This window comes from Equus caballus, chromosome 3, assembly GCF_041296265.1.
Source record: "Equus caballus isolate H_3958 breed thoroughbred chromosome 3, TB-T2T, whole genome shotgun sequence".
NCBI classification, from domain to species: Eukaryota; Metazoa; Chordata; class Mammalia; order Perissodactyla; family Equidae; genus Equus; species Equus caballus.
Window position 1 is genome coordinate 72,918,376 of NC_091686.1, and position 24,914 is coordinate 72,943,289.

General features: G+C 35.5%; 1 protein-coding gene across 1 annotated transcript in view; it reads left to right on the forward strand.

The window, feature by feature from the left end:
• TMPRSS11D (transmembrane serine protease 11D) overlaps positions 1–24,914 on the forward strand; it is a 55,322-nt gene that overhangs the window by 22,905 nt on the left and 7,503 nt on the right. Inside the window, exons 4-7 of the mRNA XM_005608988.4 lie at positions 10,345–10,412; positions 15,993–16,150; positions 19,427–19,465; positions 22,347–22,524. Coding sequence (XP_005609045.1) covers positions 10,345–10,412; positions 15,993–16,150; positions 19,427–19,465; positions 22,347–22,524 — 443 coding nt within the window. The remainder of the gene's footprint in view (positions 1–10,344; positions 10,413–15,992; positions 16,151–19,426; positions 19,466–22,346; positions 22,525–24,914) is intronic.

Sequence of the window (24,914 nt, forward strand, 5' to 3'; positions counted from 1 at the left end):
TTATCACGGCTGGGGGATGGAATCATTTGCTTATCTAACATTTTTCCTCAGAAGAAAAGATTACTGGAAGCCAAGTTGTTAGACAACTGCTTGGTGAGCACGGAATTAGAGCAAGGGAAGTTAAGTATATCATTTAAGTGTTTAATGAGATCAGAATAAACAGCTGAATCAGAATTATTTTGGAAGAGAAGCTAGGCCAGGAGGCAGAGGTAAAGTTAACAGTGGGGAACAGCAGCTTATTATGTCAGAAGTGGGAGCCTCCTGCCCCTGCAATAAACAGTTATTAAGCATCAATCCTGCCAAATGCTGTAGACATACAACAATGGAATAGATAGTGGATCCTGCGTTTGTGGAGCTTAGTCTAACATGGAAGATTAAACAAGCCTACAGATACTCACAATACAAGACATATAGGGAGGATGTGACAGAAGAGCAATGCAGACATGAGTTTGTGGTGAGAGGATAAATTATATCCAATCATGGAGACCAGAGACGGCTTCTTATAAAAGATGACTTTTCAGGTTGGCTGTAAGAATGAGTAGGGCACACTACCGCCAAAACATAAGCCAAGGCATTTAGGGGAGAAGGTGCTTAGCTAACAGGTTTGGACTTTATTTTGTAGGCAAAAAGTCTTGAGCTGGAGACAACATGATATGAACAGACTTCAACAGATTCATGTTCAGAAATGTAAAACTTAGATTATAAAGAGAAGAGCCTGCACACAGACTAGCTGGAAGCTTATTACAGTGGTCTAGAAAAGAGCCAAGAAGTTAAGACCTTGAATTAGGAAATATCCCAGAAAATGTGGAATTGCAGATAAAGCTTCCACATCTTGCTCACCAAAGAAACTCTTCTCCCCAACTTACTACTTTCTCCTCCCAAAATGTTCTGAAAAAAGCAACAGGAATATTTAGTTATATCATTTGTATGATGAGACAGCATTGTTTGGACTTCAAACCAATGGATACTTTTAAATTTCTTGAAGAAGCTACTAGAGATATAGACCCCATACTTCATTTTTTTGAGCTTCACTTTATTGTGCTTCATAGATAGTGCATTTTTTTTACAAACGGAAGGTTTGTGGCAACCTTGTGTTGTGCAAGTCGATTGGCACCATTTTTCCAACAGTATTTGCTCTCTTTGTATCTCTGTGTCACATTTTGGTAATTATTGCAATATTTAAAATTTTTCACTATTATTATATTTGTTATGATGATCTGTGATCAGTGATCTTTGATGTTCCTACTATAATTGTTTTGGGGTGCCACACACTGTGCCCATTTGAGGCAGTGAACTTAAGGGATAAATGTTATGTGTTTTCTGATTTCTCCACTGACCAGCTGTTTCCTCGTCTTACTCTCTCTCCTTGGGCCTCCCTATTCTTTGAGACATAAAAATATTGAAATTAGGCCAATTAATCAATTAATAACCCTATTATGGTCTCTAAGTGTTCAAGTGAAAGGAAGAGTTGCACATCTCTCACCTGAAATAAAAAGCTAGAAACGATTAAGCTCAGTGAGGAAGGCATGTCAAAAGCCAAGACAGGCTGAAAGCTAGCTCTCTTGTGCCAAACAGTTAGCCAAGTGGTGAATGAAAAGGAAACGTTCTTTAAGGAAGTTAAAAGTGCTACTCCACTGAACACACAAATGATAAAAAAGCAAAACAATCTTACTGCTGTTATGGAGAAAGTTTTAGTGGTCTGAACAGATCAAACCAGCCACAACATTCCCTTAAGCCAAAGCCTAATCCAGAAGAAGGCCCTAACTCTCTTCGATTATATGAAGGGTGAGAGGGGTTAGGAAGCTTAGAAGAAACATCTGAAGTTGGCAGAGGTTGCTTCATGAGGTTTAAGGAAAGAAGCTGTCTCCATAACATAAAAGTACAAGGTGAAGTAGCAAGAGCAAGTGCTGATGTAGAAGCTGCAGCAAGTGATCCAGATGATGTGGCTAAGATCATTAATGAAAGTGGCTACATCAAACAACAGATTTTCAATATAGATAAAACAGCCTTATATTGGAAGGAGATGCTATCTAGGATTTTCACAGCTAGAGAGGAGAAGTCAATGCCCGGCTTCAAAGCTTCGAAGAAGCTAAAGCTACCGGTGACTTTAAGTTGAAACCAATGTTCATTTAGCAGTCTGAAAATTCTCAGGTCCCTTAAGGATTATGCTAAACCTACTCTGCCTGTGCTCTATAAATGGAAACAACAAAGCCTAGATGACAGCACATGTTTATAACATAGTTTACTGAATATTTTAAGCCCACTGTTGAGACTTACTGCTAAGAAAAAAAGATTCCTTTCAAGATATTACTGGTCATTAATAATGTGCCTGGTCACCCAATAGCTCTGATGAAGATGTACAATGAAATTAATGTTGTTTTCATGCCTGTTAACATAATACCCATTCTTCAGCCCATGGATCAAGGAGTAATTTCAATTTTCACGTCTTATTATTTAAGAAATACATTTTATAAGGCTATAGCTGCCATAGCTAGTGATTCCTTTCACGGATCTGGGCAGTCAGTTGAAAAGTTTCTGGAAAGGATTCGCCATATCAGAGGCCATTAAGAACATTTGTGATTCATGGGAAGAGGTCAAAATAGCAACATTAACAGGAGTTTGGAAGTTGATTCCAACCCTCATGGATGAGTTTAAGAGGTTCCATGGTCGAAGTAACTGCAGATGTGGTAGAAATAGAATGAGAACTAGAATTAAAAGTGGTCGAGCGTGAAAATGTGACTTAATTGCTGGAATCTCATGATAAAACTTTAACAGATGAGGAGTTGCTTGTTATGGATGAGCAAAGAAAGCGGTTTCTTGAGATGGAATCTACTCTTGGTGAAGATGATGTGAAGATTATTGACATGATAATAAAGTATTTAGAATATTACATAAACTTAATTGATAAAGCAAGGCTAAGGTTTGAGAGGATTGACTCTAATTTTGAAAGAAGTCCTACTGTAGGTAAAATGCTATCAAACAGCATGCATGCTACAGAGAAATCGTTCATGAAAGGAAGAGTCAATCGATGCAGCAAACTTCATTGTTGTCTTATTTTAAGAAATTGCCATAGCCACCCCAGTCTTCATTAATCACTACACTGATCAGTCAGCAGCCATCAATATTGAGGCAAGACCCTCCACTAGCAAAAAAATTAGGAATTGCTGAAGATTCAGATGATGGTTAGCATTTTTTAGCAATAAAGCATTTTAATTAAGGTTTATACATTGTTATTTTAGGCATAATGCTATTACGCACTTAAAAGACTCTAGCATAGTGTAAACATAACTTTTACATGCACTGGAAAACCAAAAAGTTTGTGTGATTCACTTTACTGCCATATTGACTTTATTGCCCTGGTCTGGAAATGAACCCACAATATCTCTGAGGAATGTCTGTATTCATAATGAAGTCCTCACACCCACACAAAGACAGCTTGTAATGTTTCAGCTGTGTACCCAGCTTAATAAAGGGAGCAAACTAAAAGGGTGTGTATCAAGAAGAATCTCAGCTTCGTGATAGGGATTAGAATCCAGGTATTTGCCATTACAGCAAGATGTCAGAACTGTCTTCAGCCCCAGTTAGGTCACTCAGTTCTTCCCAGATAGATTAAGCAGGTTAGGTCAGCTCATCCTTAATAGAGCAGATGTAAAATTGCAAAAGGCTAATTTGGAGAGAAACGGCACAAAACATAGGTTCAGCAATGTGAAGAGGATGAACTAAATAAATTTCTTTTGAAAAATACTACCAGTACTTTTGGAAGATATTCAAAAGTCTTTAGAACACAATTCCAATTAAAAAAATTATAATTTAGCTTGTAATTCTTAAACTATTCTCAAAAATGTTCAGTAAATTATAATGCACATATAGATCTCATCAAAATGAAAGTAGTTTTAGTATTGTCTCTTGCTATAAAGATAATAAACAAATAGGCAGAAAATTCAGGGAATTCAAGAAATATAAAGAAGAAAGAAATATGCACTAAATCTCAACACTTAGATATATCCACTATTAACATTTTGATGTTTCAAGTACCTTTCTATGCAAACTGCATACATCCTACAGGCACAAACATAAAAGTTTCTGTCAGTGGAATCATACTATATATGCTGGTTTATTATGTACTTTTTTTTCAAATATGTCAGAGGTATTTAAATATCAATAAATTTAGAAATATATCATTTTAAATAACAAAGCAGTATTATAGAGTGTAGATGTACAACATTTTATTTAAGCACTCCTCTATTGACAGTTTAAATTGTTCCCAGTTTTCCACTATTATATTCAACATTCTGATGACCACCTATGTTCACACATTCTTGCACACGAGTGATTATATTTTTGGGATATATTCCCGAAGTAGAATTACCAGAGTATAGGGCCAATGCATTTTTTATTTTTCTCTAGAGATTTTTAATTGTTTTATATTTAATAAGGATTTTATTTTAGACGTATTTTAGATTTACAGAGAAGTTGCATCACCAACAGTATATAAGTACGCGTAGGTATGCTTATTTCCCTACTGCATTAACACTAGGTGGTGTAAACCTTTTTAATTGTTGATATTCTGACAGGAGAGAAGTGATATCGCACTATTATTTTGATTTGCATTTCTTTGATTACTAGTAAGATTAATGTCTCTTCATATATTAGTAGATCATTTTTATTTCATTTTTTAAGATATGAAATTTTCATTTCATTTTTATAATTTCATTTCAATTGCTTGGTCATGACTTTGCCCATTTTCTTACTGGAGCATTGGTCTTTTTTACATCAATTTGAGAAAAACTCTTTCCATATTAGAATATTAAAATTTGTCTATAACTCATGTTGCATATATTTCTCTAATACGTGACTTGACTTTCAACTTCATTTAAAATGTAGGGGTTTTTAAATGCCAAATAGATTTAACTTTTTATGTAGCCAGAATTATTAATCCTTTTTATGATTTCTCACTTTTGTGCTAGGTTAAAAATGACTTTCTCCACTCCAAATACTCTTCAAAATGTTCACTCACATTTTCTTTTCATAATTTTATTATTTCCAGTTTTTAGAATTTTATCTTTGATTCATCTGTAATTTATTCTTTAACAAGGTAGAGATCCAGCTTTTTTCCCCCAAGTAGCTAGGTGGTGGTACCAAAACAATATGTTAAATAGTGCAATAGATTTGTTTGTCATGCCACCTTTATCATAGGCTAAATTCCTCCTTTTCTTTTATCTGTACTCTAGTCTTTTTCACTTTCTGTACTCTACTCTTTTTAATCTTTGCTTGCACCAATACTAAGCTATTTAGAGTACTGTTTATATTTTTATAATGTTTATATATTTATAATACTGTTGCAAACAGTATTACTGTTTACATGTTTACAATATACTTAAACATCTGGCAGAGCAAGATTTGCCTTGAAATTCTTCTTATTTATGATTCTCATGGTTAATCTCATTTATTTATCCTTCTGTAAAAACCCTTTGAACATTTAAAACACTATATGAATAATATTCTAATATAGTGTTTTATAGTTTACAAAGCACTTTCACATACATTATCTAACCTTCAACTCACAACAGCCATATGAATTAAAAAATTATTTTTATAGGTGGGTAAGCAAAGGTTGTGAGATTAAAAAAACATGTCAAAGGCCATTCAACTAGAAAGTGGTAGAGCCAGAATTCAAACTAAGTCTCCTGACTCCACATGCACGAATCATACCATTTCCCAATGATAACACGAGTACTATTATTATCCTTGAACCATAGACAACATTGCTGCACTTAAGGAGCAATGGAATTGTCTCAGAACTTTCCACCACATTAAGCAATTCACTTCTCTGTTCTGGTTCTCAGTTTATTCATCAATAAAATAAAATCACTGGACTAGATGATTTTTATAGTACATTCTAACTCAAAAAAATCTATGATTTTGTGATTTTAATGCAAGATATCCATGCCACCCGTTCACCTGTTTTTCTTATCCTGCCCCTCTGGCCACTCCTTCTCTGTGTCCTTTCCAGGCTCACCTTCCCCTACGCCACCACTAAATGTTGAAATTTCCCCAAGGCTTTAATCTACACACTCCTCTCTTCTAACACTATTTTCTATCTCTAGATGATCTTACCCATGACCATTATTTCAACCAACACTTATATACTAATGAGTCACTCTATCCCCAGGCCAGACTTTTTTTCTGTACTTCAGACATTTTCACCCACGTACCAGCTTGATATCTCTCTATGGATGTTTTAGAAACATCTCAAATACATTATGTCCAAAAATCAAACTCATAGTCTCCCCAGACTATCTTCACTTTTTTCCAATAATCCTATCCCCATTAATATCAATATCATATATTCAGTTTCCTAAACTAGAAACCTAGAATTCATGCTAGACATACTGCTCTCTATCATACAAGAATCCAATCCATTACCAATCCCTGTAGGTTTTATTCCCTGTATTTCCTTCAAATCCATTCATTTCTCTGCATGTCTGCTACCACCATGTCCAGCCAAGCCACCACCTCTACTCTGGGGTACTAAAATAGCATCATAACTAATTTGCCTTATTTTGTCCCTAAAATTGATTATCCGTATGCAGCAAGAGAGATTGTTCTCAAATTGCAAATCTGATTACATTATCCCTTTTGTTTAAAGCACTTCAGTGACGTCCCAGGGGTTCACAAAAATTTATTGGAGTGATGGAAGAAAATACTCAAACATCACTCTGCATGTATTTTTTCCCTTAAAAATTTTTTTTAAAAAAGGAAGAAAGAAACTTAGCTTTGTTACTATTTGCAAAAGAATTGATATTGCCACCTTCATTTGGATTTATGTTAGCTGGTCCCACACAATGTGTGTAATGATATCTTGAGGGAAAAGGAGGAGGACAATAACACAGTAAAGCTGACTGGGCTTCAGCACACATTGCCCTGCTTTCAGTCGACCTCAACGATGTGCAGTTTTCATTGGATGAAAGATTATATTATCTAGCTCTAAAAGTAAACTAAATCTCCCCCAAATTAATCAGGGGACTGAGAAGAAGTCTGCAAAACACACAAAAAATTAAAAACTGCAATTTGAAGATAACGCTAATACATAAGCACAGTAACGAATAAGCAAATGAACAATAAAATGATTACAGAGCTGACCCTCTTCTGCTCCCAGCTAGAGCCATATTACCAGGTGAAGCAATACCTTAAGGAAAGCCATATGCTTCTTAAGAGAGATTTATTACACACACACACACACAGCCTGTCCCTTCAAGGTATAAATGTGAGAAATTAACCACTTTTTAAATAAAACATCCCATGGAGAGAAGACTGAAAATATATGTTTAGCAATGTGTTCATCGTTAGGTGACTGAGTTTTTTTTTTTTTTTTTTACTGTACGTTATCTGTAAAAATGTTTAGACATGCACATAGAAAAATTTGGGGGAAAAGATAAACTATCATGGTTGGTTGATTTTGAACACCCTTCTTTTAAAAAAGTTTAAAATGAAACACTTTTTTAAGTTTTAAGAACTTTATTTGGTTCTCCCAATGATGCCCTTCATGCATTTGGACCACATAATTGTGTGGAAACTCCTTCAGCACTTCAAACCAAATGTTTAAACTAAACTTAGAATCATAGCTTTGAGTCATTTTACCACAAAGCGTTTCAAAAATTATAAACTCTATCCAATCATATTAACAGTGAAAATTTTATTATTGAAAAAATAAATGGAATAAAATATGTTTATTCTGTAACTCAGTTTTTTAATTTCTAATATTTTCAAATATTTTATGATGTACATTGTTAGTACAGTATTATTACATGTATATAATTTATAAATAAATATACATGCTTTGGCTACTCATCCATAAAACGTTTTACCAATAGGAGTGTATAATGAAAAATATTTGGAGACCATTGTAGTAATAGATAGATCATATTTACCATATATTTTATGTTTTTCTTGAAAGCTAAGCTTTCCCAATCCTCTAATTAAACAGAAAAGAAAGTTGTAATTGGCGGGTGATTGAAATCACAAAAAAATTTATTCCTATTATTCATCTCATGAATAATATGAACAAAACTGTATCTATCAGGTAAGAAGGCACTGAAAATAAGGAGGTGATTTATCTTCATGGGTAGCTAATGAGATCTTTTCTCTCTAAAGATAAAATATTCATGACAATTATAGACAATCTATATGTAATGTTTTACCCTTTATGTGACCTATTCTATTAACAAATTTAATGATATTCGCTTTGTTAGAATTTACTGAAATCATCTATATCTCACTTCAATTCTCATAAATTATGAATATTACTGAGGTATGACGATTCTAGACTACTCTAGAATACAAAGATACTATTGTCACCTTAAATCAGTAAGGAAATATAAAATAGTTCTCTCTTTTTTCATTGTTTACTTGATTTTTGTCCACTGTCACAAAAAGCTCAATATCACAGGTTACAAAATCAAATGAGCGTGAAAGTAAACTCCTTTGACCCTTTGAACACAGTAATAATTTTGAAGGAAGGGAAAGGGCCAAAAAGTTGACTGTAAAGCTCACTAAAAGTAGATGCGTAGTTTCTGGGAGTTATAGCAGTTAGTTGTGTACAGATAAATTTTTTTAATACACTTTTGACTGTTCTCCTTTTACAGATGGAGAAGGTGAGAGGAAGAAAGGTTACAAGGTTCATTCAGGTTCTCATAGCAAGCTAGCTATCTCTGTGTTCTCCATCTACTGCCCTTTCCACTATCCCATTAGCACCCTCTTCCAGCATCTGCTAATTTTCTACCAAGCATTTGACAAGTTCTAATGAAAGAATCAGTGGCATTTTTACCCACTCTGTGAAATATGGAAACTTAACAACAGGCCTCTTCTTTTATCCCTGTTTATGGATATCAATCAATTAATCAACTCACTTTCTTTATGTTGCTTATTACCTTGATCTTCACAGTTTTCCACATAACAAAAATGTCATAATTAAAACGGACTTTTAACACTTTGTTCCAGTGTAGGCTATGCTGGTGCAATGCCAAATCATGAATTAACATACAACTACAAGAAATATTTATCCAAATTTTAGCCATTCCTTCAGCTTTAGGTCATTTTCTTTTACTTCTGTTAAAGTCAAGTAAAATTAAAGTTAAACAATTTTACTAAAATACCTCCTGTAATACACTATATGAATAAACATATTAAAACCCATCCTCCTACATAGTTAACTGAAATATAGCTCACCAAATGACAGCAACAGTTAATTCTAGATCATAGAATTTGGTGTCATTTTTTGCTTTCTTCTTAATACTTAAGAGTATTTATTGAATTTTTAAAATAGGAACATTAATTATTTCCATGAAAGCAATAGTCTTATTATTCTTAAAAACCTTCAAGGCCTTTTTGGAAAGAAAGAAAATGACCATTTTTTCAAACAACTGGTTGGTCTGATATCAGCCTATAGGAATGGATATCTTAAAAGACACCGTGTGATATAATACAGATTCCACAAACTTCACAGTTTCAAGAAGAATTGGTTTCAAATCCTGACAACGTAATATTCAGCATACTACTTATTAATTTCCCCATCTTTATCTTTTCATGTCTACCTCGACTTTGTTACAACCTCACAGTACAAGCCAATGGAATCCACTTTCCTTTATGAAACTTCAATACTTCAGACCCTGCATCTTGGAAGAGCCGTTACAATTACAGAACCAATCTTAGTTCACTGTGAAGCTGATCCTTATACCTCAAGAGGACCATCCTTGCCGAGACTGAGCAATGATTCAGGGAGATAGCTAAGGTTAAGATAGCTAAAGAAATTACCTACTGATATTAAAAAATAACCTCTGATACTCATGCGTTAATCAGAAATAACAAGGAAAAGACTGTCCTTTGCTTCTCCTTCTCATCATACTCTCCACTGCTACTCATTTTAATCTGGTTTTACTCACTTTAAAACAGTTGTGAGGGATCACACAATGTAAGTTATACCAGTGGATTCCCCCGGTGTTGGCTTGGCTCCTGCCCCAACCACCTTGGAAACAGTCACCAAATCACATAACATGAGTTCTCACTGAATAAAATATCTGACGCGTTTGGAATGACTTCTAGTGAAGAGAGATCCTGTTCATTATTGTCTTTGTTTAATAGATGAAGAAATAGACACTGCAGCAAAAGATTACATAATGAACCTAAATCAATCCCACATGTACTGAGATGGAGTTGAACTAAACTGAACTGAACTGAAAACTCAAGTCTCTATTCCTCATTACCATAAGTCCCACGTTGTAGAGTTGGGAGGGAGGAGAGGAAGAACTATAATTACAGAGAGGTCTTTTTCCTTTCTTTCTACAGATTACTAAAACATTAAAAGAGTCAAATTTAAGAAATCAGTTCATCAAAGCTCATGTTGTCAAAATCAGGTGAGTGGAACTGTATCAAAAAATATATAAGCATAGATACAATTTGGCATATTTGACTTTTGTTCACAGCATGGATGATGAACGAGATGTTCACAAAATTTGTTGCAATATTATGAAGATAGTATAATGAACAGCTTAAAAAATGCTAAAGCAAAAATACAAATGAAACATGCCACATGTGGTTTACCTACTAATGTAAATAACCATATTACTTCAATTCTTGGCGGGGAAAAGAGGAAAGGGGAGAAGAGAGGCTGGTGAACTGCAGTAACAGGGCTATCCTATTATACAAAAACAGTGGATACCATTCATATTCCAGTCTATGTAAACAGTGCCTCCTGAAGTCATGCAATGCTGTGGTGCTGATGTATTAATCCAAGATCAGAGCACTATAATCAACATCAAAAGTAGCTTCTAGTTTTTGTTTGCCTGGAATACTATAATGTAAAGAATGCTATGGCTAAATCCAAGCATGTCAGTCATGAATTAACAACAGAGGGAATAGCGGCACGCGTGCCAGCTATTTGCCATTCCTGCCTTAGTTGAATATGTGTCTATCAGTGTGATGTGATAAGACAGGCCCTCTCAACTAAAACAGTCTCCCTCACTCACCCTACTACAAACATCGCAAATGCCGACATTGCTCAATCCTTCAAGTAATATGCAAAAGTTATGTGGAAGGGAGAAGAATTATATTAATTCTTTCTTGAATACTAACACCACAAGAAAATTAATTTTTCTTATTCTCTGTAGTCTCCTAGTAATTACCCAAGAGCACAGAGCTCTGGTCAGGTAAGTTTTGTTGAGCAGTTAGAGGAGTAGGAAGAATCCACAGGGAGAGTATTTTGCAAAATGCATTTCAGTCAGTTCAGTACACATTTACCTTAGTACTTTCTTGTGAACTCTCTGTATTAGCCAATAGCTCGCAAAATTTGTAGGACTGAATGAGCCATGTACATTTTCTCTCCTTTTGTTCACTTCCCACTTACCACTCAATCCCCTGCATTCTCACTTCTGACCCCACCGCAAAATGCTAATTGTTCTTGCCAAGTTCAACAATGACAGCCACATCACAGACTCCAAAGAATTCATGTCAGTCCTCTGTTTGGACCTCTCAACAGTATTTGGACCTGTTGGACTTTGAATTGTCCTTGAAATAGTGCCATCCTGTGCTTTCTATGACCATAAACACCCTGATTTTCTCTTACCTTTCCAGTTACTCCTCAATTTCTTTGCTAGTTTTTATTCCTTCTCTGTACATTTCTCAAATGTTGTTGAATGTCAGGCTGTGCTATAAGCCTTTCATCTTCTCAGTTCTTATTCTCTCCTTTCAGCGGCTTCCTTGCCACCTATGTGCTGATTATTCTCAGAGTTGTATCTCTGGGCCAGTCGTCTCCTCTTATCTCTAGACATGAATATACACAACTATATGGATATCTTGCAGACAACTCAACTTTAATATGTCCAGACCTGAACCCATCCTCTCCCCCACCAAATATGTTACTCTTCTAATGTTGCCTACCTCTATCAATGCCATCACCTTCAACCCAATTTCTCAAGAAAGAAATATGAGAATCATCTTTATTTCCTGTCTCTCCTTCAACCCACGGATCCAATAATCTAATCTTCACAATTCTATTTCCTAAATATCTCTAAGATTCATAACTTTTCTTCAAACACACTGTCGTCAACCTTCTCTCTCCTGGAGACTCCTTTCCTCCAGTCTTGCTGCACTTCACATTCTACATAGCAGCCAGAAAGATTTTTTGAAACAACAATCTAAATATATTATTCCCTTAGTTAAAATCCTTCTAATGGCCACTCCTTACCCTTATTATACGTCAAATATTACAAATAAATAAATATATATTCTCTGTATATATATTATATTATATATGTAATCGTGATACATATGTAGTGGATATGTATATATATAGATATACATGTATATGTGTATATACATTTACACTGCGACATTTACACTGGTGGGTAAAGAACAGGGTGGAGTGTAGTGTAAGATAAGCCCAGAGACAGAGACGGTGGGAGGAAGTCAGATACAGGAAGGTCTGGAGAGTAGCGAAAATTTTAAAACAAAGTTTACTAAACACTCCTTTATCTGACATCCTCCTACCATCTCCATCTCTGGGCTTATCTTTCACTAGTCTCCATCCTGCTCTTTACTCACCAGTCCTGTTAGACTACTTTGAGTTCTTCATTCTCCCTAATCTCAAGACCTTCATTTAAGCTATTCCCTCTGTCTGAAATACACACATACACACATGCAAACACACATCCCACTTTTTCCCCTTTCCTTTGTGTTTTAAAATCTAGTGTGTTAATGAAAAATTTGAGGTATAGTAAGGCCAACAAATTAGGAGATGATTACCCTTGAAAAGACAGTTTCTAACTCACAGTTCCCAAGAGGAAGGGGCATGACTCTCTGATAGAGTTGCTATGAAGATCAAATAAATTAGTAGGTGTAAAACACTTAGTCCTGTTTGAGCATCTGTTTATGTTTATCATTCACTAAGGATCCCTCTTCTTTGAATTACAAATTCATATCTTTTCCATTTTTTTCTATTATTTGTGTTGTTCTTATTGATCCATAGGAGTCCTGTATGAATAGTAGGTACCAATCATTTGTCACTTTCTGAGTTGCAAACATATTCTCCCTGCCTAAAGCACATCTTTACACTGTGTTTATGGCATCTTCTGTTGTGGAAAATCAGTTGCAAAATGTCATTTAAGAAATCCTTCCTCCTCCTGTATATAAAGACATTCTCCCATATTTTCTGGTAGTTTTAAATTTTTGCTGTTCATATTCAGGTGCTTTGTTTGTGTACAGTATAAAGTAGAGATCTAATTTATTTCTTCCATATGAGTCACTTTCTTTCAGATTTGTAATTCCACTTCTATGATACGTTGTTTACATATATCTGTGAGTCAGTTTCTGGATGATGAATTCTGTTCCTTCCTATTAATCTTAATAATTATGTCATTCACATAAAATCTACCACTATGGCTTTGTTTATTTCTCCTTGTTCAATATATTTTAAGGACATATTATCAAGTGCCTATATGTTTAGAATTGTTATATCTTCCAAATGAATTATCTTTTATCAAGGTATTAATCTTTTTTATCTCTAATGTTTTTTAATCTTAAAATCACTTATGTCTGATACTATTATGGCTACATTGACTTTCTTATGGTTCTTATTTTCCAATATATCTTTATCCACCCTTTTATTTTCAATATTTATCTATATTTATAGGTTAGATATTTCTCCTGAAGTAAGATGACAGCTAGATTACATTTTCTAATGCGTCCTGATCTTCTTTACCTTCAACTGGAATTTACATTTATTGTGATGACTGTTACATTTGGATTTATTTTGTGTTCTATATAATTTTGTGTTCTTTATCCTGCTTTTTCTATGCTTCTTTTTCCTACTGTCTTATCCCATTTTTTGGTATGATTGAGTTTTCCTCATTTTCTTTTCTTCTTTGACTAATTTGAAGTTCTACATCCCATTTATCTTATTTTAGTAATTATCCTTAAAATTTAAACAGAGAGAGTTGGCTTAATCCACTACCCTTGCTTTCAGATAATACAGGGAACTTGAAACTCTTATTCATGCTATTATTAATGATGTTTTAAGTTCCACTTTATTTGTAATGACTCCAAATTAGCCATCGTAACTGTCAATGTCTTTTTAGATTATCAGTTTTCCATTTTCTTTGCTCCTATTTCTTCCCGTACCTGTACCTTACACTCCCCTTCTGGGTTCAATTTCCTTCTTACTGAAGTACTTCCTTTATAAATTCTTTCACAAGAGTACATAAGCAATAAACTATACATTTTTTTGTTTTGCTTTGATCTGAAAACTGTCCTTATTTTAGCCTCATTCTTGACTAACACTTTAGTGTGGATATAAAATTCTAAGTAGATAGCTATTTTTTCTCAGAACTTTGAAGGTACGATTATATACTGCCTTTCGTTGTTGCTATTAAGAAATTGCCCTTCAGTCAAAATGTTCTTTGGTAGCTAATATTTTCTCTGTTCTTTGAAAAATCTTCCATTTGTCTTTGGAGTTCAGAGTTTTGTGATGACATACTATTTGTGTGTGGGTTTTCTTTTATTTAGTATGTTTCAGACTCATTGTGATCTTCATCAATTCTAGATAATTCTCATTATCTTTTCGAATATTGCAACTCTTTTATTTTTGTGTGATCTTCTTTAGTATTGTATTAGGTAAACATTGAGCCCTTTCCTGTCTCTTAGCCTCTATTTGATTCTTTTCATCTCTTTATCTGTTTTTTTACCTTCCATGTGATTTCTTCATCTCTGTCTTCAGCTTTGTCTAATATTATGTGTAACCCATCCATTGACTTTTTTTTATTGAGGTCATATTGGTTTATAATATTGTGTAGTTTCAGGTGTACATTATTTATCAATTTCTGTATACACTGCATCTTGCTCAACACGAATAGTCTAGTTTTCATCCATCACCATACATATACACATACATACATCTTTACCCCTTTTGCTCTCCCCACTCCTTCTCCTTTTCCCCTCTGGTAACTTCTAATCTGTTGTACTTATCCATGTGTTTTTTTATCTTCCACATATGAGTGAAATCATATGGTCTTTGTCTTTCTCTGTCTGGTTTATTTTGTTTAACATAATACCCTCAAAGTCCATCCATGTTGTTGCAAACAGGATGATTTTGTCCTTTTTATGGCTGAATAATATTTCATTGTATATCTATATATCACATCTTCTTTATCCATTCATCAGTTGTTGGGCACTTAGGTTGCTTCCAAGTCTTGGCTATTGTGAATAATGCTGCAATGAATATAGGGGTGCATAAATCTCTTTGTATTGTTGATTTCATGTTCTTTGGGTAAATACCCAGTAGTGGGATAGCTGTATTGCATGATATTTCTATTTTTAATTTTTTGAGAAATCTCCATACTGTTTTACGTAGTGGCTGCATCAGTTTGCATTTCCACCAGCAGTGTATAAGGGTTCCCTTTTCTCCATATCCTCTCCAACATTTGTTATTTTTTGTCTTGTTAATTATAGTTAAGTATAAGGTGATATCTCATTGTAGTTTGTTTTTTTCTGAAGATTTGTGAAGTCTAATAATAGCTAATACTTACAGTACACTTACTGTATGCTATGTACTCCTCCCAAAAGTTTTGCATATATTAATTCATGTAATCTTCATAACAACCCATTTTAATGTGAGTAGACTTAGATACAGAAAGATTAAGAAACAAATAACTTACCCAAAGTCAAACAGTAAAGGGTAGAGTTGGTATTCAAACTCTGGCATTCTGGCTTCCAAGCCAGCTATATTGAATGGTGGGTACAGTGTACTATGCACTGAAATCAAATATTTGCGAGACAGCATTGTGATATGTCATTACATATGCAAACAGTGTTATGTGAATATGTTCTAAAGTTAAATTCCTCGAGTAAAAATTTTTTAATCTTTAATCAAGAAGAGTATATAAATAGAACAGCAGAAAATTATCATAATTACCCATTTTTAAAAATATCTTTATGGTTTTCAGGCAAAGTGGTAGTGGTGTGATAGCAGATACTGTCATGAAATTTAAATTCACTAGACCAAACAGTGGAGCATTAATGAAAAGAAGAATTGAGGCTGTTTTACACCAAGTACTGAATAACTCTGGAAACTTGGAAATAAACCCTTCAACTGAGATAACACGCAAGTACCATTTTTTATATACCATTTTATTTCAATACATCCCTCAACTTAACCAGTTATAATTCACATTTTAATTTAATGAGACTGACTTTATGAAAACAATATATTATAAAGCTAGATAGATATAATATATAGCTCTCTAATATGAAACATTCCGAAGTTTATAGAATCATTTAGCATTCATATAGGAAATTTTATTCTCTAAAAATTCTTCATTAATTTCCCCTTTCAACACTTCTTTGGAAGGATGTTGTTGTGACTTGTTCAATTGTAAGTATGCTATCAGAATGGTAAACAGCTGCTCAAGGTCAGAGAACAATTTAATTTATGATTCACCTCACCCAGAACAGATCATACAATCAGAAGGTATCCGGTAAATACTTATAGAATAAACAAGTAAATTAGAAGACTTAGGATTTTCCCTGTCTCCTCTCTGACTATCCTCTCTCCTTCTGCCTGTCTTGAATCAGTTTCCATGTTTTCCCTCCTTATCCTGTCACTCTGGTCCAAGCTAACATCATTTATTACCTGAACTACTGCATTAGCCTCCTTACTACTTCTTATATAATTTCTTGGCCCCTTCCAATTCGCTGTCCACATATTGATCAAGGAAATACAAATACAATCTTGCTTAAAAGTCTCCCATAGCTCCCCACCAAAATATCACCTGCAAGTGGGATATCATATTTTCCGGTTAGCCCAGGACAGTCTCAGTTCATGCCAACTGTGCAAGAACCATTATTAATATCGCTCCCTAAGTGTCCTGGTTTGGACAATAAATAATATGGCCATCTCATCTAAAGCACTGCATGATCTGGTTCATACTTAGCCTGCCAGCCATTTATTATATCACTCTTTTCCTCATTCACCATAATCTGGCCACACTTTCATTTTCTCTATTTGCCAAGCTTCTCTCTTTCCTGCCTCAGGGTCTTTGCATACGTTGTTCCAGTTTCTTATAACACTCCCTAGATCACACCCTCACATCCATCAGGTCTCATCTGAATCACTCCTTTCTAGTGTAAGCCTTTTGTAATTCCATTTCTCAATCCTTTACCTGTGTCACAGACTCCTTCATAACATTTATCACAACTGAAACTACAAAATTATTTGCGTGATTTTTGTATTGTTTATCTTCATCCTTAAGCTTTCTAAAGGCAAGAACAAGTCTGCCTTGTTCATCCTACTGTCCTTCTACCACCCAGTATTTAGCACATAATAGATACTCCATTAATATTTGTTGCATGACTAAAAGAAAGGAATTACTTAACACGTACATAGAATTTAAGGACACACCTCTAATTTTGTCCTGTACTGCCAGTTTAATAAACTGTGATTCCCTCGTAATAAGCTCAAGATTAAAGGATTTTGGTAGCTCCCACAGTGGACTGGTATTCAATCAGTAGATACCGGTTACAGCTGTACTATTTGTTAAAATATTGAATGCCTTCCTATCTGTTGGTAAACAACTCTGCACCAGCCAACAGAGTTGTTTCCCCAGCCCCTGCAAATCTGCCCATCCCTACCCTGTCCTCTGCAACTAAAGAGTTAATGGTTAGCACAACAGGGGCCTCCAAGACTGCTGCAGTTCCATGGCTGGCTGTGTCCTTTCTGACTGGCTGATGCTCATGTATTTGTTTAATACTCACAACAAATACATCTTATAGATATTTTTATTGTCCCCCTCAGAAAAGATAGATAATTGTCCAGGGTCATGCAGTCAGTATGTAGGGGAACCAGGATTTGAATTCAAGTCTCTCCTGTTGAAAGAACAAAAAGGTGTGATCAGCTCTTTTTATTTTCTGCCTCCAAAAGGATGTTATGGCTCTTCTGACACTTACAAAGCAGATGTGATACCCAAATCCTGTGAAACTTCCGGCAACAAATAATTTTGCATAAATTGATTTTAGAGAGAATGAAAACCTGTCTCAGCAGTTTAGATTTATCTTATAGGAAATAAGAAGCTGATTTCTCATTAAAAGATTTCAAGCAGGAAAGGATATCATGTGACATACATTTTTAGAAAAATCAATCTGGTAAAGTAGAGGTGGACGCACTGAGAAGCACAAAAGTGGAAGCAGGGAACCCAGTATGAAGGTTATTGAATAGTATAGGTGGCAAATGTGAAAGCATGAACTAAAGTAGTAGCCAAAGGGATGGGGAGAATAGGACTAATTCAAAGGATAGTTAGAGGCTAGAAAGTACAAAACCTTGAATCCAATAAGATGTGGAAAAAATGAGAAAGGAGGATTTAGAGATCATTTCAGATTTCTAGCTATTGATGGAAGTGGTGCCATTTACTAAAGGAAATATACCATAAATAGCAAATTTTAGATAAAATTTGGTCAGACTGAGTTTGAGCTGGCTGTAGGACATGCAGAGAAAACTGTCTGGCAAGCAGAACGTAAACTGGAATAGACAGACCTCCGCTATCTGACCAACAGATTCTCTTTTCCTTCCCACCATTCTACTTTCTCTCCCACCGTTTCCCTTCATGCAACACTTGCACTAGCTCTACCAACTTTATTGCTCCACAAATATTATACACCCCCACACTTTTGTGCCCACTATACCTTCTACCTGGAATGCCTTTTCACCTCTCATCTGCCTGAGAAATTCCTTTTAGGTCTTCAAACTACAGTTCAAATGTTATTCTCACCAAGATAACTTCTGGAATCTCTCAGAGAGCAGTAGCTACTCTCTCCCTTCTCTTCTCCTCTATACACTTAAATTTATTTGAATGCTTCCTGATTAATTTCTACCTGTAAATTGTGTGAGGGCAAACTCCCTGTATTTTGCTTACTGTTATACCTGCACTACTGAGAATAGTATCAGTAGAGTAATACAGATATACCTATCTACACACATATATATATATTAGATTAAATGAAAAATTAACTTCTTTTGTAGCATTTATCACATCGTATCTCAATGACTTGCTCATGCTGCTGTTTTCCCAACTAAACTGAGTGACTTGAGAACAGGGATATCTTTTAAATATCTTTTAAGTATTTTTTTGTGCCAGATGAGAAATTCAAGCATGGACTTTAGTTTACATAACAATAAATTGGGGGAAAATTGTAAACAAAGATTTCTGGGCCCTAAGACTCAGAAACTCTTTCAGCAAGTCTGAGCTAAGCCTAGGAATTTGTTTTTTAGCATCTCTCTAAGTGATTTTAATCATGGTTATCTGAGGACTACACTTTAAGAAATTAAGGTGAAATGATACATAGTCCTTATTGTATTGATCTTACTCTCACTTTTCTTTAACACCAGAAATTACTGACCAGGATACAGTAAATATTCTCACTCAAGGTAAGTTTTAAAATTACTTTATAAATATAGTTAACCAAAATATAAAGAGTAAATGTTCAAGTCATTCGTGCTCTTTGCCAAGGCAGTGCCTATTGAGGCGGTATTTTTATTCGTAGTTCACTCATGGGGGTTGCTGTGGAGATAAGACTCTGCTGATTCCATTGGCCCATGGACTGATGGCCAAGCTAGCCCATCCTTTTAGAAGAAGGAAGAAGTAGCAATGGCATGCCACTCTGTATCAAGTTTGAACTCATGAAAACTTTGTGGCAGCTTTGGGAAGTTTTTCCTGCCCTGGTTCCATGATGGCATTTCTGTAGACTTGCAAATTATGTTTGGTGGCATCATTTATATGGCTTCTCCTAACCACTAGAATAGCTTGTTTTGTTTTGGATTTTGATTAATCATAAAGTATAATAAGAAAAATATAAAAAGTGTTGTCAGTTCTATGTCTATAACCTGAAGGAGAATTCACTGCTTTCCAATGTCATTCTGTATACTCTCAGGCAAGGATAGCAGAAACATAATCCCTAGAAAACAGCAGTTTACTTCTCTGGCTGATAAAATGTAGTTAGAAATCAGTTTGATGTACATCAGTGGCTGGCCTATCTCAAATACTTAAGTGCTGTCACAAGGTAACGCTACTTCTGTGGGTGTTTTTCTACTTCATTCTATATCTAGTTCATGCTTCTTTTCAATGAAAATGCACTTAAGTAATTTACTAGAGAACTTGGTTGAGGATGAAGCAAAGGAAACTGTTTCATGTATATTCTTAATGGAAGTCTGGTGCTCCTCACCTAGGAAGTCTGTTAGAAAAACCGCTTTGGGATGGTTGTCCTATTGAAGGAGTGTCACTGCTTTAGAGCCAGTCCAACAATAGAAATTGTTGGTGATGATTTACCTCTAGTTTCTTAGTAATCAACTAAACAAGAGTAAATAAATCATGGGAATGGGAGTTGAGAGGAATTAAGTGATCAGCCCACTCTCTGCCCTCCCCTCCCGTTTCAGCCTAGCAATTGGAGTACTCATAGGCTCTCTTGAGATGTTTAAATAAACCTCATCTAGATACTTAGAAACCCTCAGCTACCTTCAAGAACATTCTGTGGACCTAAAGTAACTCCTTTTCAAGGACACAATTGGTAACATAGAGTTAGTTATAGAGGTGAACATAAACCTCCATAATGACCTGCATTACCACTACGGACTCTTCTTTTTTTTTTTAAGTTTTTGGTGAGGAAGATTGGCCCTGAGCTAACATCTGTTGCCAATCTTCCTCTTTCTTTTTCCTTCCCCAAAGCCCCAGCACATACTTGTATATCCTAGTTGTAAGTCATTCTATTTCTTCCATGTGGGATGCTGCCACAGCATGGCTTTATGAGCAGTGTGTAGTTCTGTGCCCAGGATCCAAACCAGTGAAATCTTGGGCCACTGAGGCCAAGTGTGTGAACTTAATCACTTGGCCATGGGGCCAGCTCCCAGAGTCTTCTTGATAAGAACAGTTTTCCTCCAACTGCAATGTGCACATGAATCACTCATTAAAATGTAGCCTCTAATAAGTTCTGAGGATTTAATGTACAGCATGGTGACTATAGTTAATAACATGATATTGATTCTTGAAAGTTGCTAAGAGTAGATCTTAAGCACTCTCATCACACACACAGAAAGAGTTAGCTATGTGAGGTGAAGGATGTGTTAGTTATCATCATCTTAGTAATCATTCAACAATGTATATGCATATCAAATCACCATGTTGTATACTTTAAAAATATACAATTATATTGTCAATTATTCCTCCATAAACTTGGGGGGAAATGTAGCTTCTGATTCACTCTCTGGTGTGGATCTGAGAGTCAATATTTCTTTATTTTTTTTAGCTTTGAGATGTAATTGGCAAATAAAATTGTAAGATATTTAAAGTGTACAACACCATGATTTGATATATGTATAGATTGTGAAAAGATTCTCCGCATCTAGTTAGGTAACACACCCATCACCTCACATATTTACCCCCCTTTTTTTTTCTTTGGTGAGAACATTTATTCTACTCTCTCAGAAAATTTCAATTATGCAGTATAGTGTTATCAACTATAGTCACCATGTTATACATTAGATCCTCAGATCTTATTCACCTTATAGTTAAAAGTTTGTATCCTTTTACCAAAATCTCCCATTTCCCCAATCCCCCAGTCCCTGGTAACCACTTTCTACTCTCTGTTTCTATGAGTTTGACTTATTTTTTTTCTTTTAAGATTCCACATATTAGTGATACCATGCAGTATTTGTCTTTGTCTGGCTCATTTCACTTAGCAAAATACCCTCCAGGTTCATTAATGTTGTTGCAAATGACAGGATTTCCTTCTTTTTTAAAGCTGAACAATACTCCATTTTTTTTTTGTATACACACTACATTTTCTCAATCAATTCATCCATTGACGGACACTTAGGTTGTTTCCACACAGCATCAGTATCTCCAATAGGCTCCCAGGGGATGCCCATGATGCAGGTCCACAGACCACACTTTGAGTAGCAAGGCTATAGAGAAGATGGAAATTTCCTAGTGAACCCATGGCCTGAGCTAGTACATCCACCACTGACCTATCTTAATCCTTACTCATTCCAGAGAATTCTGAAGCTGCTCCAGATTTTGAAGCCCACATGCCAATTAAATTCAGAAATGTTCTCTAAAATGCAGTCCATAGTCAATGGTAGTCACATAAATACTCTAAAAATACAACATATTGATCGTGCTTTTGGAAAGATTAGCATGTCCTGGGGAAGAATACAGAAAAGACAGAAAAGTCGTAAATGTTGGAGACTTTTACAGCATCTTCCAAATGAACGAATTATGATCTACCTAGCACATTAATCCCCTTTTCTCATTTAGAATGTGGGGCCCGTCCAGACCTAATAACATTGTCTGAGGAGAGAATCATAGGAGGCAGTAGGGCTGAGGAAGGAGACTGGCCGTGGCAAGTCAGTCTACACCTGAATAATGTTCACCACTGTGGAGGCATCCTGATCAGTGACATGTGGATCCTGACAGCAGCTCACTGCTTCAGAAGGTGAGGCCATAGCTACCCACCCATCTGGGAACATCTAGGAGACATACATGGGACTCCACGTATATGCCCAGGACTGAACATGATTGGATTGAGTTGGAAATAATTCAATGCAAAAAAAAATAACGATTCTTTTCTTCCTATTCCTGATAGCAAAAATAATTTTCCTCCTTCAGCTTGCTAATTTACTCCTATTTCTCTGTTTCAGGTTATAATATATCATCACGGTAAAGAACAAAGATTTATATGTCAGAATGTTTCATTTAAATCCTAGCTTTGAAAGCTTAGGAAATTTACTGAACCTAAGCCTTTTTCTTTTAGGGTCAAATTAGGCACTTACTCTTGTATGTATGTGTATTATTCCTACTAATAATATTCTAACACTATTGTCTTAGTGTTATCGATAGGATTAAATATGCCAATGTAAACATACATTAAATGTTAGCAAAATGAATTTTTGCAGGAAATTTGCACATTATATCATGTAAGGTAATCAGAAGGCTGATGGCTGATCTCAAACTGCCTCATGCCATTAATTTACTCTTTAAAAAAATGATTGAGGGGCCAGCCCGGTGGCGCAGCGGTTAAGTGCGCACGTTCCATTTCGGCGGCCCAGGGTTCGCCGGTTCAGATCCCAGGTGCAGACATGGCACCGCTTGGCAAAGCCATGCTGTGGTAGGCATCCCACGTATAAAGTAGAGGGAGATGGGCATGGATGTTAGCTCAGGGCCAGTCTTCCTCAGCAAAAATAGGAGGATTGGCAGCAGTTAGCTCAAGGCTAATCTTCCTCAAAAAAAAAAAAATGAGTGTCTACTACGAGCACAGTATTATCTGTTATAGAAGCGAATTAAACAAACACTGACCCTACTTTAAGGGAGACTACATTCTAATGTTGGAGGTACACATGAACAAAAATAATGATCAATTACAGCGAGTAGCATAAATAAAATGAATGTAAACAACTTAACATTAGGGTAATAAACTGCCAGTGGAGAGTAGGATGCATTACCTTATCACATTACCTTATCCTATTGGTATAAAGGAAAGGTCTTACTGCCCATAATACAAGGACTTTAGACTTCAGCATGACTAAAACCTGTTAGGGTCAGACATGTCTCATTACTGGGGCATCCTAAAACCCAACAGTTGCTGGGAACTGAACTCAAAAAGTTCACTCAAAAAAGTGATGGTGATCTGAACTCAAGTGTGTCTCTGACCATATCTATTCTCTTCGAGACCTCTTTCAATAACCACTGTCTAGAATCCAACCTCCTTACCACACACCCAAAGCTCGCCAATCAGATCAATCCAAACATTTCTCAAAATACGAACCTTGAGTTCCAGCCAGATTATTCTCTCCCCCTGGACTCTGCCTACATTTTCCCACTTAAAAGCATTTGCTCAATCTGCTTCTTCTCTCTAAAATGTTAATAACCCTTCCAAATATCCATTTCTTCCTATTGGAATTCTGTAAAACCTTCACTATTTCTAAGAAGTCCTCTGCAGATTTGAGGGTACTGCCTCAATACAGTGCTTGTTACAAAAAGTGTTTGTTAAATTAAGAGGGAGCAAAGTTTAACAAGACTAGTGCATGATTTCTGGACAAAAGTTTTAGGAAACTGCAAATTATTTTGAATTTTTCTCATGACTATCTTATAACTCACTATTTTTTTACACAGTGAATAAATTTGAAACATTCTAAAAGATATTTCCAGAGTTATCAAATCTCTGATTTAGATTGACACATTTATTTCTGTGTCTTAGATAACACAAGAAACAAAATTCACAAAAACATTTCAATCTTCACTGCCACCTGAAAGTCCAAAGAACAGGAATAGCACTAATTGATTTCAATCACTTCTGAGTGTGGGAACCAGAAATGCAAATACCTGGACTTAGCAGGCACTTAGCATAATCAAGGATGTAATAGAAACATTACTGGATTCTAAGCCCTATTCTAACTCAATCACCAAAAGCTAAGTAAAGAATATCACTATAATGAAAGCCACGTTTATAAATATCACCAATGATTGCCAAAGGAATCCACCATTTTAAAGGCATGGAACGTCTTTGATTTTTGCCTCTTCAAATCCTTCTATTCACGAGCATGATTGATCCAGAAGAACTGACAAACTATGTGAACTTTGTATTGGCACCTTCCCTGTATGCTTGGTTGTCACTGAGAACCACTCGATGAGGATTTGTTTGAGGCATGACCGGCCTAATATCAAGCTACATAGAAGTGACAAGGCCCTCATAGAAAGGCTTCTTGAATTGTCACTTCCTCTACAAAGCTTTCCCTGATGCTCTCTTCCCTCCCCCCATCTCATTCCCACAGAAATTTGCTTATCTATATTTAACTATAGTTCCTTTGATTTATGATAGTTAATTTA